This window comes from Sinocyclocheilus grahami, unplaced genomic scaffold (genome assembly GCF_001515645.1).
Source record: "Sinocyclocheilus grahami isolate Dianchi unplaced genomic scaffold, SAMN03320097.WGS_v1.1 scaffold991.1, whole genome shotgun sequence".
In the NCBI taxonomy this organism is placed as follows: Eukaryota; Metazoa; Chordata; class Actinopteri; order Cypriniformes; family Cyprinidae; genus Sinocyclocheilus; species Sinocyclocheilus grahami.
The window spans coordinates 49,332-62,590 of NW_015506170.1; the positions used below are offsets into that span (position 1 = coordinate 49,332).

Below are 13,259 nucleotides of genomic sequence, written 5' to 3' on the forward strand. Positions count from 1 at the left end.
TTCCTAAACTGTACATGCAGAGCCTCATTTCATAAACTGGGGATTTCCCTTTGACATGTTTTGAAATTGTACAAATTAAACAAAAATCTAACCTTCAAAATGCAACTTTTTCCATATTCTATGTGAATATAGACACCACTTTCCTCTTGAGGATATAAGAGGAGGTGTTTAAGGTTTGCTTGGATGTGCATCAGCATTTCAATCCCCCATTAGCTCCTACTGTACCTGCACGCACACACATGAACACAGTGGACGTCCCGGTTGTTGTTGAGTGACTAATGCCACCCTAATGAATCACAGAGATGACGATGAATCAGGAACTTCATCTGAGACTATGTCTGACATGCCCATATATGTCTATTGATTTCTTACTGTTCTCATTCTGATAAGGGAACAATGGTTGCATTATTTCAGAGTAAAAAATAACTGTGTCAAGCTTCACTCCTGCACTTGGTAATCTGTAAATTACTATGCATGGTAAAGATTACATACTTTCAAACTTTGCAAAAACTTTTTTTTAAATATAAATTTAATTTAAAATGTATGGTGAAAATGTATATTTAACATGGCAAAGTATATACTTAATGAAATGCATTTTGTGACTTAAAAATATGAATGACCATTCCCAAAAGTCCCTGCATGATCTATCACACAGATTTAGGTAATGTAAAACACACAGCCACCAAAATAAGATCACATAATACTGGTAATAATCATCACTGTATTTTTAACAGGGAAGTTCTGAAAACCACAGTTGCTAGTTTACTACTTTACATTTAAGCAAATATGTTTAAATTTTTGCTCTTGTTTGTGTGTATAAATATAAATATTTAGGAGTATTGCTGTTAAACAAAGGTGCGTATAGGTGGATATCTGGGCAAGAAGGAAGAAGTTTGTGTTAAAGGAAGCTGGTAATCCTGTATTTACAGTGTTGTCGTCAGTTTAATGGTTTACTCAAAGAAACTTGCGGCTCATGACTTCACCTGTTGCTCAAACCCTCACAGTTTTAGGAGTATATAAGCCTCCATCAGCACAGGAGCGTAAGAAGCAACTCTCAACATGGGGATTCACCACCAGCTGAGTTTTCTTGCAAGCTTGGTGCTTGTTATTCACGCTGGACCGATTTTAAAGCCCGCTGACAAAGATGAAGCCACTGCAGAGGTATGTTTATATATATATATAATACATGTTTGCATGTTTTGTTTGTTGTTGCTCATAATTTCTCTAATAATTCCACCTTTAGCATTACCTGAAGAGCTTCTACAATCTAACGGATATGACAGATGAAACAACTGCCTTCCGAAGAGAGGCCAGTCCACTGACTGAGAAGATGAAAGAGATGCAGAAGTTTTTCGGGCTTAAGGTCTCTGGAAAGCTGGACAAAGAAACAATGGAGATGATGAAGAAGCCCCGCTGTGGAGTTCCAGATGTTGCTGCGTACTCCACATTTGGAGGCAAACCCAAATGGCAGACCAACAAGCTCACCTACAGGTGTGTGTAATAGCAGTTATCTTGGTCTCACACACAAAAGAGTGTAAGAAGCAAATACAGACTATGGTGCTTTTCATGGCCGGACACCCGTTCACATTTGTTTGATTTGTTCAGCTATATGCCAGTGATAAATTATTAGCCGCATTTCCACTGCGCAAACAAGGGCTAAACGGGCCGGCCAGGGCTAACAGCTTCCAATTGTGACCTTCGAGGCCATAATCAAATACACTGTAAAAAATTATTGTGATTTTAACAGTAAAAGACTGTAAAAATGCTACAGTAAAAACCTGTTAACTGGTTAACAGTTAGTTTCCATACTATATTCGGTGAATAAATGTAATTACATTTAATGTAATTTTACAGTCAATACTGTTAAAAACACGGTTTTTGGAAGTGAAAAAGAAAAAGTCATTGTATAATTTACAGTGAAAAACTGTAAATTGACACTCACAGAATTCCCTGCATAACACTTCATATTTGATGCTTTTTTGTTGAAATAACATGTTTTTTCTTTGTTTTTTCTTATCAGTTGTGTACATTAGGGTTTAATCTTACATCTAATGTTGTTAAATTAATGTTTATTGCATTATTTCAGTATTGTGTGTCCCCATGATGGGGTTTAGTGTTTGTGTGAATGACATTGTGCACCTTCTATATAAAAGTATTGCCCTCCTTAGCTCTAGAAAAGATGTTTGTGATGAGCTTTGGTTCATCATGTGACTTTCTCATCACCACCAGTTTTTGGTGATTATCAGTGCATTACAATGGTTCAAAACAGATATTAACACTTCAATATGTTGGTTTATTAACATTACATCAGTTAATGAAATACGGTATTTTATTGTCAATTTAAGTTAAGTCTGTAAAACCTAAAATGTTTCTACCATATTTTTTACGGTGAAGTTCTGGCAACCACAGCTGCTGGTATTTTATTGTAAATGTCACAGATTTTTTTTTTTTACAGTGTAGCATAAACTGGTATTCATGATCATTTCACATAGAAGAAGGACACACACACTGAATCGTGTTTGCACCGATTAATTTGTCATCACATGGCTACTTTAAACAGCCCCATTAAAGGGTTAGTTCACCCAAAAATTAAAATTCTGTCATTAATTACTCACCCTCATGTCATTTCAAACCTGTAAGACCTTCGTTCATCTTCGGAACACAAATTAAGATATTTTTGATGGAAGATGAGAGCTGCCTGACCCTGCATAGACAGCAATACAAATTAAATGTTCCCATGTCCAGAGACGTAGCAAGGAGATCTGTAAAATAATCCATGTGACATCAGGGGTTCAACAGTAATTTTACGAAGCTATGAGAATACTTTTTGTGCACAAAAGAAAAAAAAAAAAAAAACTTTATTCAATAATTAATCTCTGCGTCACGCTGGTGCCATTTTGGAGAATATCCGCTGGACGTAAACAGTGTATGCTGTTCTGTGTCAGCGGCGTCACGCCGGATCTGTTTCCTACATTGTTGTGATTTGATCTGAACGAAAACAGCGTATCCGTGTGACTGTTTACGTCCAGCGGATATTCTCCAAAATGGCACTACAGGGTGATGCGGAGGAGACGAATTGTTGAATAAAGTAATTTTTTTTCTTTTGCGCACAAAAAGTATTCTCGTAGCTTCATAAAATTAAGGTTGAACCCCTGATGTCACATGGATTATTTTACAGATCTCCTTACGTTTCTGGACTTGGGAACATTTCAGTTGTATTGCTGTCTGCAGGGTCAGACTAACTAACCCTTTAAGCCTTTAGCACAAAAGAGCACACATTTAGAAAGATAATGATAAATTCTCATATGCTCTCACCTCATTTCTTTACAGGGGACAATTCTATATTACATTAATGTTACACTAAACTATGCGATCTGAAGTTTTTGAGAGCTCTCTCCCATCTCACTGCCATCACACTAGTGGGGCAGAAATGTCATCAAAATTATTTTTTTTAAGTGACATTTAATGAGTTTTTGTTTTTATATAATATGCCTATGATATAGGACTTAGCTTATCGTACAAACAAGAGTCCTGTTTTTCCGAATATCTGCACGATCACAAATGTACAATAAACAACAAGTTACAAAATTCCATTTTGTTCCGTCAGAAAGAAAATAGAACAAACAGCAGAACTGCTGCATCTCTGAGCAACACTGTGTTTTGTTCCTCGGTGTTACACGGAGCAGTAAATGATTCAATCAGGTTTGCAAAGTTAAATGTTAAATTGATTTAATGATTCAACTCACTCATTAAGACAGTCACTTGCTGCCACCTACTAGGCCTAGCGGTTGTAGTTTCTTATTTAAAAAACGTAGCTTATTATTTGATTTTTGCAATATTTTAATATTTCTACAATTACATGTTATATTTAAACTTAACATAATTTATGCAGAATACATGTATAGATTTTGTTGATAGTGATTTTGTAAGGCCCACTCAATCGGCCCAACAACGGAATCCAATGGCGTGGGCGAAGGTATAATGCAAGTAAGGGCTTTTACTTGCGCTTCTGCAAAGATCACTTAATTTATCAGGATTTAGTTTCAATTTTAGTCTTGCTCCGTGTTTAATCTGACTCCAATTTCAAGAGATCATTACATTTAGATTGTATTCCTAATTAAGAACTGATCACAAATATCGATTATGCCGAGACCGAACGCGGTCTCACGGACACAAACTCATCAGTTCTGATCTTAGACAGAGGATGCAGGGTAAATATCTAACTTTTAGTTTGCTGCGCTCTGCTTTCTCCAACAAAAAGCATAGTTTTGTATATTCACGAAAACGGCAACTTACTAAGGCAGTGATAGTCAGAAATCTTTAAGGATGATTTCAATGATTTAAGGATAATGCAGAATTAATCAAATAAAATATTTTATTTGTCAGGTAAAAATGTATCATGCCAATTACATAATTAAACAATTAGAAGCCACTTTAAAATTAAATTCAGTACCAATTCAGATAAAAACATAACATCAATTGCTTAAAGATGAATCTTAAGAGTGAGAGATGTATATCTGACAGCAGAGAGACACACAGCAGCATGTGAGAGTTCTAGTACAGAGCTCCAGAGACTCACACACACTGTGTGGGGGGGTTTCTGGTTACAGAATCCCAAAGTAGTGTTTTGCCACTTCACATATATACCCAGACCAGAACTAAGAAATCTTCAAATCAGTTGTAAAAACATAAAAGACCTTTTGGTTTGTTTAGGATCTCGTAACCCAAAATGTCACACACCTAGTTTTGGGGATGAAAGAACTACCACATTTTGCTATAAGTTTGATTGCATCATATAATAATTGCTGTTAATAGTGTTCATCATCTGTTTGATTACGTCTTTAATTGATTTTTCTGTACAGTTCTGCCATATGTACATTAACTGACAGTCACCACTGATGAGCTATACCACTAAATATTGTAGAAATGTAATTTGCTGTAAAGTTGCTTTGCAACGATTTGTATCGTGAAAAGCGCTATACAAATAAACTTGAATTTAATTGAATTGAATTGAAAGCAAATGGTTATCAAAGCATCTCCCACATCAGAAGAACAGGGTTTTTTTTGTAATTCTTGCCTGTTCTGTTGATGTGAGAGTGAAACCACCTTCCAGTCGCACCTGAAGTATTTATACTGACCACAAATAAAACAGCTTGAAACAATAGATTTGTGAAATTTGCATGACTGACTGAGACCTGAGGGGAAGGAGAGGGTGTGAGAAGTCAAGAACTCAGCATAGTGCGGGGGAATAGATGAGATTGGGCCAGATGTTGTTCTGTGCTTTTTCTATCTAATCTGTAATCTGTTTCTATTTAATCTACTAATCTGAAGCCTATCCTTTCTTCAGATTAGTGAGTTTTATTGTTTTATTACAGGATAGGAATCTTGAATTCAGTTTAGGTAAAAATCATCCTTACAATTTCATTGGATTGTTAATATCCAACATGCCTTTATATTCAGATTGAATTAAATGATTACATTTAAGAATCTGACATAAGAGGACAGATATGACATCTATACATCTCTGTCTTTTTTTGCTCAGTGTTATTTTAGGGTTTTGATCTATCAACTGAGAGAACACATTCTGTTTATTGTGTTATAATTACTATTTAATATTGCATCTAAAATTTGACTAGGCTAGACATGTTGCACATTAATTGTACTGTATATATATGAACCTCAAAGCATATTTCAATATTTGTGTTTTTGTGTTACTCCATAATGATGTTCTAGTTGAGGGCATTTGTAGTGTATAGGTATAGGGCCCAAACAAAACATCAAGCCCAGGGGCCCCCGGCTCCCTAAATCCTGCCCTGGTGCTTTTACAGAATCGTGAACTATACCCCTGACATGTTAAAAGCTGAAGTGGATGAATCCATGGAGAAAGCCCTGCAGGTCTGGGCCAATGTCACTCCTCTGAGATTCACCCGTATCTACAAAGGCACAGCTGACATCATGATCTCCTTTGCTACAAGTTGTAAGTTGTCTGTCTATCTGTGTTTATATTTTGTTGAATTATTTTCAGTTGAATTAATTGTAACTGATGATAAGTGCAGAACAATTAGTCCCCATGTACTGTCATTACAATAATATAAAATTGTTCAATACAATAATTATTGCAGTTAGTGCAGTGAATATTTGGGTGAAATCCAAGTATCACAATGCCTTAATCTATTCTGTTATCTCAAGGCCATATATGTTATGATGTTCATAAAATGACTCAGGTTTATCTAAGAGAAAATAATAACGAAGATTGAATTCAGTGAAAGCATTTACATTTTTCTGGAAAACTGTTTGGGAAAAGTTTAGCTGAGTCTGCTTACAGAACCAAGAGCGTGCGGCGTGCATGTCTGCACGATCACGTGAAGGGATCTTCTGTTGAACACTAAATATAAAACTAAACTCTTTCCTACAGATCATGGTGATGCTTCCCCATTTGATGGACCACAAGGCATATTGGCTCATGCTTTTGCTCCTTCTCTTGGAATCGGTGGAGATGCACATTTCGATGATGATGAGTTTTTCGCATTCCGCTCATCTAAAGGTGAGTTTTACTAAATGTAGTTTTCAGAAGTTCTTAATTTTAGTAGTGCATTGAACTCATTACTGCAGATTGTAACTTTAGCACCACTTACATTTTACTCCAAAATGTGTTCATTTTTTAATTGTACCTATAACAGTCATGCTTAATTTCTCCACAGGAATTGTCCTGTTCTTGGTGGCCGCCCATGAGTTTGGTCACTCTTTGGGTCTTTCTCATACTAACGTTCCTGGCGCTCTGATGTTCCCCACATACAGCTTTACTGATCCGGATAGTTTCTCTCTGTCCAGTGATGACATCAGAGGGATTCAGTCGCTCTATGGTAAGCATATGGTCTTCAAGAGCACATCAACAATCTTTAAGTCGAAAATATTCAGTCATTTGTTTAATATGTGGTATTTCCTTCAGGCACAAACAGAGACATAACCCCCATCCAACCTCATCCAGAAGTACCAACAACTAAGGCTTGTGACCCTAATCTGATCTTGGATGCAGCCACAACTCTAAGGGGTGAAACAATGTTCTTCAAGGACGGGTAATACACCAAATCAAATAAAAATTTAGTGTATTTTTATATAAATAGACCTAAAATATTTAAATCAAGTGACTTCATGTCTCTCTCTTCAGCTTTTTCTGGCGTAGATCTCCGAGCAGAACTGTGACGCAACTTCCGATCAAGAGTTTCTGGGCCAGCGCTCCGGATAATATAGATGCTGCTTATGAGGATCCAGTGCAAGATAAACTTTTCCTATTCAAAGGTATCTTCTCAAACAATCTGGGAATGCTGGAACCACAATCACCCTTACGATCTCTATATCTGTGCACAGAAAAACTCTTATTGTAGTCCGTCTTTGTTTACAGGTAAACAAGTCTGGGCATTTAATGGCAGCAATCTTGAGCGCGGCTATCCCAAGACTCTTAGCAGCTTTGGTCTGCCATCATTGGTGAGAAAAGTTAGTGCTGCCGCCTATGACAAAAGCTCAGGAAAAACACTGCTCTTTGTTGACAAGGTTTACTACAGGTGGGTCAAGTGCTGTATCATAAACAAAAGCCCTTACAGTTAGCTCTGAAAAGCTGTTGGAATTCCCTTTTTTGGTAGCTATGATGAAAGGGCAAAGAAGATGGACAGAGGATATCCCCAACAAGTGGAAAGTGGATTTCCAGGGTTGACTGGAAAGGTTACAGCAGCCCACTTGTCTAATGGTAGGTGTTTCTAATCTTTTTCTACAAACGTTAATGTGCAATGATTATACTTAATAAAATTGAATGATTTTTGTCTTCCAGGTAACATTTATCTCTACAGTGGGAGAAATGTGTATGAGTTCGGATACATAGGCGGAGTTTCACTTTTATGCATGGGGGGAGGGCACCCACTGGCAGACGAGCCACCAGCACTTTGTTATATGTTCTACATTTCATGTATTTATGTAACACATATTCTTCATTAAAATACATTTAGAATGGACAATAACTGCTGTTTTTGATTAAATTTGAGGGCTCTCTGACCCTCCCATAGACAGAAAGGTAACTACCACGTTCAAGGTCCAGAAAAGTACCAAGATGATCGACAAAGTAGTCCGTGTGACATCAGTGGTTCAACTGTAAAGTTACGTAGCTACGAGAATACTTTTTTGCGCAAAGAAAACAAAAATAACGACTTTATTCCACATTTTCCTCTCTAATGCGTCACTCATATTTCATCTTAAATTGTGTTCCGAAGATGAGCGAAGGTCTTACGGGTTTTGAACAACACGAGGGTGAGCAATTAATGACAGAATTTTTGGGTGAACTTAAGTTTCTCAAGAGTGATCGGCGATGCGATTGTGCATTTCACAAGATCCATCTCAGCTGTCACAAGCTGAGGGTGAATCTTAAGGCTTGCGTATATGCTTAGTAGAGGACTGATGCCGTTTTTCTCACAACTGAATACTGCGTCACACCCCACACTCGAGGCCAACGCTTCATGGGAAAATCACCTGTCCAATTCAGCCAGCAGTGACTCAGTCCACCACATTTTTATTTGCAGGTTTATTCTATCCACTAAAATAATAAGATACTACAAATAAAATGAGAAAATGTAAATTATTTAATTTTTATATTTTATTCATAGCTCAGACAAAATCATGATTGGCTCTCGTCTGGGGGGGCAGTGCCCCCCCTAGCCCCCCCTAAACTCCGCCTATGTTCAGATATTACAGTAAGAGGCTCCTGCGTGTGGTGAAGAACTATTTTTTTCTTGACGTTAGTTGAGCTTCCCTGAAACAGGAAACGGATGTTAATCTGCTGTTTAAAGTTGTCACTGGGCTTCTAATTTATCTAATTTTAAAATAATGTATTTTTACAGAATCAATTTAAAGTTATAAGCTCATTCAAGCTAATTCAACTTAACAGCACGTGAGCGTCTTCATTTTGTAAGCAAGATCGATTTTGGTGTAGAAATACTTTTGACTTTAACATTTTAAAAGACTCAGACCTGATATACAGAGCAGACTTATACAGTATCTGTTGCAAATCCAATATCAGTAATCAGCTTTGTAAAAAAAAAAAGAAATATCAAACCATCTAAACGACTCTCAATAATAAGTAGTCCTCTAAAGCTTTATGAAAGACTTTTTGTCAAAGCTGGTTGACACTTGTGGTTGATACAGTATTAAGAACTTCTGAGAAATCGATGTGTCTTGTCATCACCATGTTTTTGTACAATAAAAACAAAAATAGTCTTTCATGGGTCACTCAGACATATGGTCATAATTCCTGTTGTCACATTTAAGGGCATGAATAAGGGAGTGCCTCTGTTAAACAGCCTCAGGGGTTGTGCTTTTGTATTTTTATCTTTCATTCATGTCAGGATTTACTTGTATGCACTGGATGTGCCCTGAAGGGAATTCCAGTGATTATGCAAACCTAAAATAAGAAAAGGAAGAAAAAACCCCCAACAGCCTTGCTTCTGGCCTGTCACTGGCTAGACTATAAACATTTGATGCCTATTTAATTTCATTAACTATTTTAACATTTTTGAACCACAAGTTCTAATCCTTTATGTGTCATGCAGATTAATGAACATGTGATGAAAACTAATAATGTATTTTGATTAAAAATGTTAGCAGAAAAATGTCAGTCCACAATGTTTGAAAAAGAAAATATTATATATTACTACCAGAGATCAAAGTGTGTCAGTGGGATCGAAAAACTCTCCACAACAGGATACAAACCTCCTGAGATTAATTTAGTCAAATTTTATTTTATTTAGTCACTTGACTACGTAGGCTGTGAGATGTTTCTTGGTTTGACAATATAAATGACATTATGTAATTTAATATCTTAACAGCAATTAAAATGCATGTGTAAAAGTGCATTCCTTCTTGGGAAAATTCTTAATTCAATTCATTTGTGTCAGTTTGACTTCCGAGAACCCCTTCAAGTCATTTTCTTACATACGTCTGCTGATTGGTAAAGATAAACACTCACCAAGCCCACATTAGAAACTATTTAGACTTTTAGAGTTTACCTTGGTCGCTTTGGCAATATTTTCATAAGTGGTACATTTTCAAATTCTTAGTACAAAACAAAACTATGAAGCTCATCATGTTCTGCTTGGCAAATGTTTTATATCATTTCTATGAATTGATGCATTTTCTTAATTGCTACATTTTGTGACATTTTAATGTAAAAATTTAGACAACGTAGAAATGCAGTGTACTTCATACAATATATATATATATATATAAATATATTTAACAATTAACTAATTAACTTAATGACGATGTATGTATTTAAAGAAATTACAGGCCCCATGAGGCATTAAGATAAGCTGTCAAACATTTTGAACAAATTTTAGCAATCTAACCCGACAAATTTTTAGCAGCCTATTGTCATTCCATCTTAGTCCAGTTCAAGTCGAAGTGTCGACTAAACTTAAAATTAATATTAATTATTCCATACCCTTAGGGTTTTTTGGGTTTTTTTTTTTGGGGGAGAAAACGTATATTACCATCTACTGTCAGAAATGGTAAATGCATGCATCCCATCAACAGTACAGTGGATGAAACTTATCCCCTCGGGAGATGAAAGTCACCAGAAAGAGGATAAATAAAAAGCAGAGGCATTGAATACAAAACCTAAAATCCTTCTGAAGCGGGCCCGTTCAGCAGTTGCGTCAGAGGTGAAGTCATCGACAACACAAACTTCTGTCTGACATGTTCAGTCAGCAACCAAAAAAACCTGAAACCCTGAGTTTCCCACTTCCACCCCCACTAATACAACCACTGATTGGAAAAGATAAAACACTGGACGAGCCCCTTTTAGACCACTTAGACTTATAAGTCAGAAACAGACACTGTGGAGATCAATTTTCTTTCCCTGCAGAAGAAGAAGACTGAAGTATGGAGCACTGGACAGCTCTCAGCCTGACACTTATTTGGTTTTTAGCTCTTTGCGACGGCGCTCCCACGACAGCATCACCAGAAGACCATCAAATAGCAGAGGTCAGTACCCACAATTAAATAAATAATTGGATTATCTATTTACTAACTTATGCACTTTATGCATTTTTTTTTTATCATGACATTAAAAAGATCTACAGATCTAACTTTGTGATATGAAACTGTGATATTTATCTGCACTGTTTCAGTGTAAAATCAGTATACAATTGTTCCTTCCTCTTTCTTCCCAGGCTTATCTGTCGCAGTTCTACAGGGACAAGAACGCAACATTCAGCGGCAGAATCCTCCCAAATCTAGAAAAGGAACTGAAGGCCATGCAGGATTTTTTTGGACTGGAGGTCACGGGTAAGCTGGACTCGAACACTCTTGAGACGATGAAGCTGCCGCGCTGTGGAGTCACTGATGTGGCCAGATACGGACACTTTCAGGGAAAGCCCAAGTGGAAGCAGAGCGTTGTAACATACAGGTAAGGTGTAGTTCCTTAATTTTGTTCATTGAAATCAACCAATCAGAGTAGACCTTGTCAGACTGAGAAAATATGTTTTTTTCTGTGCAAAATGCTACTGTTTAGTATTGAATTTCAGACTACAAACTAATATATATAGATATGCTTTTTTTTTCTCGTAGAATAACTGAATATACATCACAGCTGAGCAAGAGAGAGGTGGACACTACCATCACTAAAGCTTTCCAGCTCTACAGTGATGTTATTGCACTTGACTTCAAACAGATCTACAACGGCACAGCTGATATCATGATTCTCTTCAAAGCAGAATGTGGGTATATGTACAGACTACAGTACCATAAAAAGTTATAGTGGAATAATTAAAAATGTCTACATTGTTTTTGAAAGAAGTCTCAAATGCTCACCAAGGCTACATTTATTTGATCAAAAATACAGTAAACAGTAGTACTGTGAAATATTATTACAATTTAAAATAACAATTTTTCTATTGTGATATATTTTAAACTTGTGGCAGCAAACCTAATTTTTCAGCATTATTACTCTAGTCTTCAGTGTCACATGATCCTTCAGAAATCATTCTAATATGCTGATTTGCTGCTCTTATTATTATATCAATGCTGAAAATAGTTGTGCTGCTTAATTTATAATTTTGTGGAAAGTGTGATACACTTCCATTTCAAAGATTGGGGTAAATCCTTTTCTCGATTTTTTTAATATAAAGAAAAGAATACCTTTATTCAGCAATGACACACTAAAAATCGATTAAAATTGAAAGTAAAAATATTTATAATGGTATACACGATTTCTAATATTAAATAAATGCTGTTCATTTCTTTTCATCAAAGAAACCTTAAAAAATATTAAGCATTATTAATAATTCAGCACTGATAATAATTGAAATAAATGTAAAATGTAATATGTTACAATATTACTGTTTTAGTGTTGTTGTTTTTGGTTTAAAAAAAGCATCCTTTGTGAGCATAAAATACTTCTTTTAAAAACATAAAAAAATGTAATTATTCCATAGGACTATATGTTTCCTTTTAGATCATGGAGATTTTTACCCATTTGATGGGCCTAATGGGGTTCTGGCCCATGCCAACGCTCCCGGTCCAGAGCAGGGAGGAGACACACACTTTGATGATGATGAGAGGTGGACGCTAAGATCACGAGGTGAATGCACAAATCACACAGAATCACATGCTTACATACATATGTTACCTTGTTATTATTTAAAAAATCATAAATCTGCTTTAGATATAAACCTGCTTTTGGTGGCGGCTCATGAATTCGGACATGCACTGGGACTAGAGCACTCCAAAGACCCTTTGGCTCTCATGTATCCAACTTACCGATATGTCAACACGAATGGCTATACACTTCCTCGTGATGACCGAATTGGGGTCCAGGCCCTGTACGGTAAATGTTTTTTGTGATAGAGAACACATAGTGCAATATCAATAAATAAAATACAACAGATCATATTGCATGGTCACTGGTGAGCATTATCAACTATAAAAAAAATCAATAAATATTATTTATGTTATATGTTTTGTGTTATGTTTTAGGAGTTAGAACACCAAAACCAAATTCTGGACTGACCCCACCATAACCGTGTAAGCGTGACTTAGTATTTGATGCAGCAACCAGCTTTCGTCGACAATTGTACTTCTTTAAAAATGGGTAAGAATTTATTTATTTTATTATTTATATTTAATGTAGTTAATCACACACACACACACACACACATATATATATATATATATATATATATATATATGTGTGTGTGTGTGTGTGTGTGTGTGTGTGT

At 36.1% G+C, this 13,259-nt stretch overlaps 1 protein-coding gene across 1 annotated transcript in view; it reads left to right on the forward strand.

Moving 5' to 3' along the window:
* The first annotated feature begins 1,053 nt into the window (after positions 1-1,053).
* The window catches only part of LOC107565251 (collagenase 3-like), an 18,897-nt gene continuing 6,691 nt past the window's right edge, over positions 1,054-13,259 (forward strand). Inside the window, exons 1-13 of the mRNA XM_016250470.1 lie at positions 1,054-1,161; positions 1,244-1,491; positions 5,829-5,977; positions 6,416-6,544; positions 6,702-6,863; positions 6,950-7,076; positions 7,169-7,299; positions 10,970-11,025; positions 11,214-11,449; positions 11,611-11,759; positions 12,497-12,622; positions 12,707-12,868; positions 13,018-13,132. Of these exons, the coding sequence (XP_016105956.1) occupies positions 1,060-1,161; positions 1,244-1,491; positions 5,829-5,977; positions 6,416-6,544; positions 6,702-6,863; positions 6,950-7,076; positions 7,169-7,299; positions 10,970-11,025; positions 11,214-11,449; positions 11,611-11,759; positions 12,497-12,622; positions 12,707-12,868; positions 13,018-13,061 (1,821 nt within the window). The 5' untranslated portion in view covers positions 1,054-1,059 and the 3' untranslated portion in view covers positions 13,062-13,132. The remainder of the gene's footprint in view (positions 1,162-1,243; positions 1,492-5,828; positions 5,978-6,415; positions 6,545-6,701; positions 6,864-6,949; positions 7,077-7,168; positions 7,300-10,969; positions 11,026-11,213; positions 11,450-11,610; positions 11,760-12,496; positions 12,623-12,706; positions 12,869-13,017; positions 13,133-13,259) is intronic.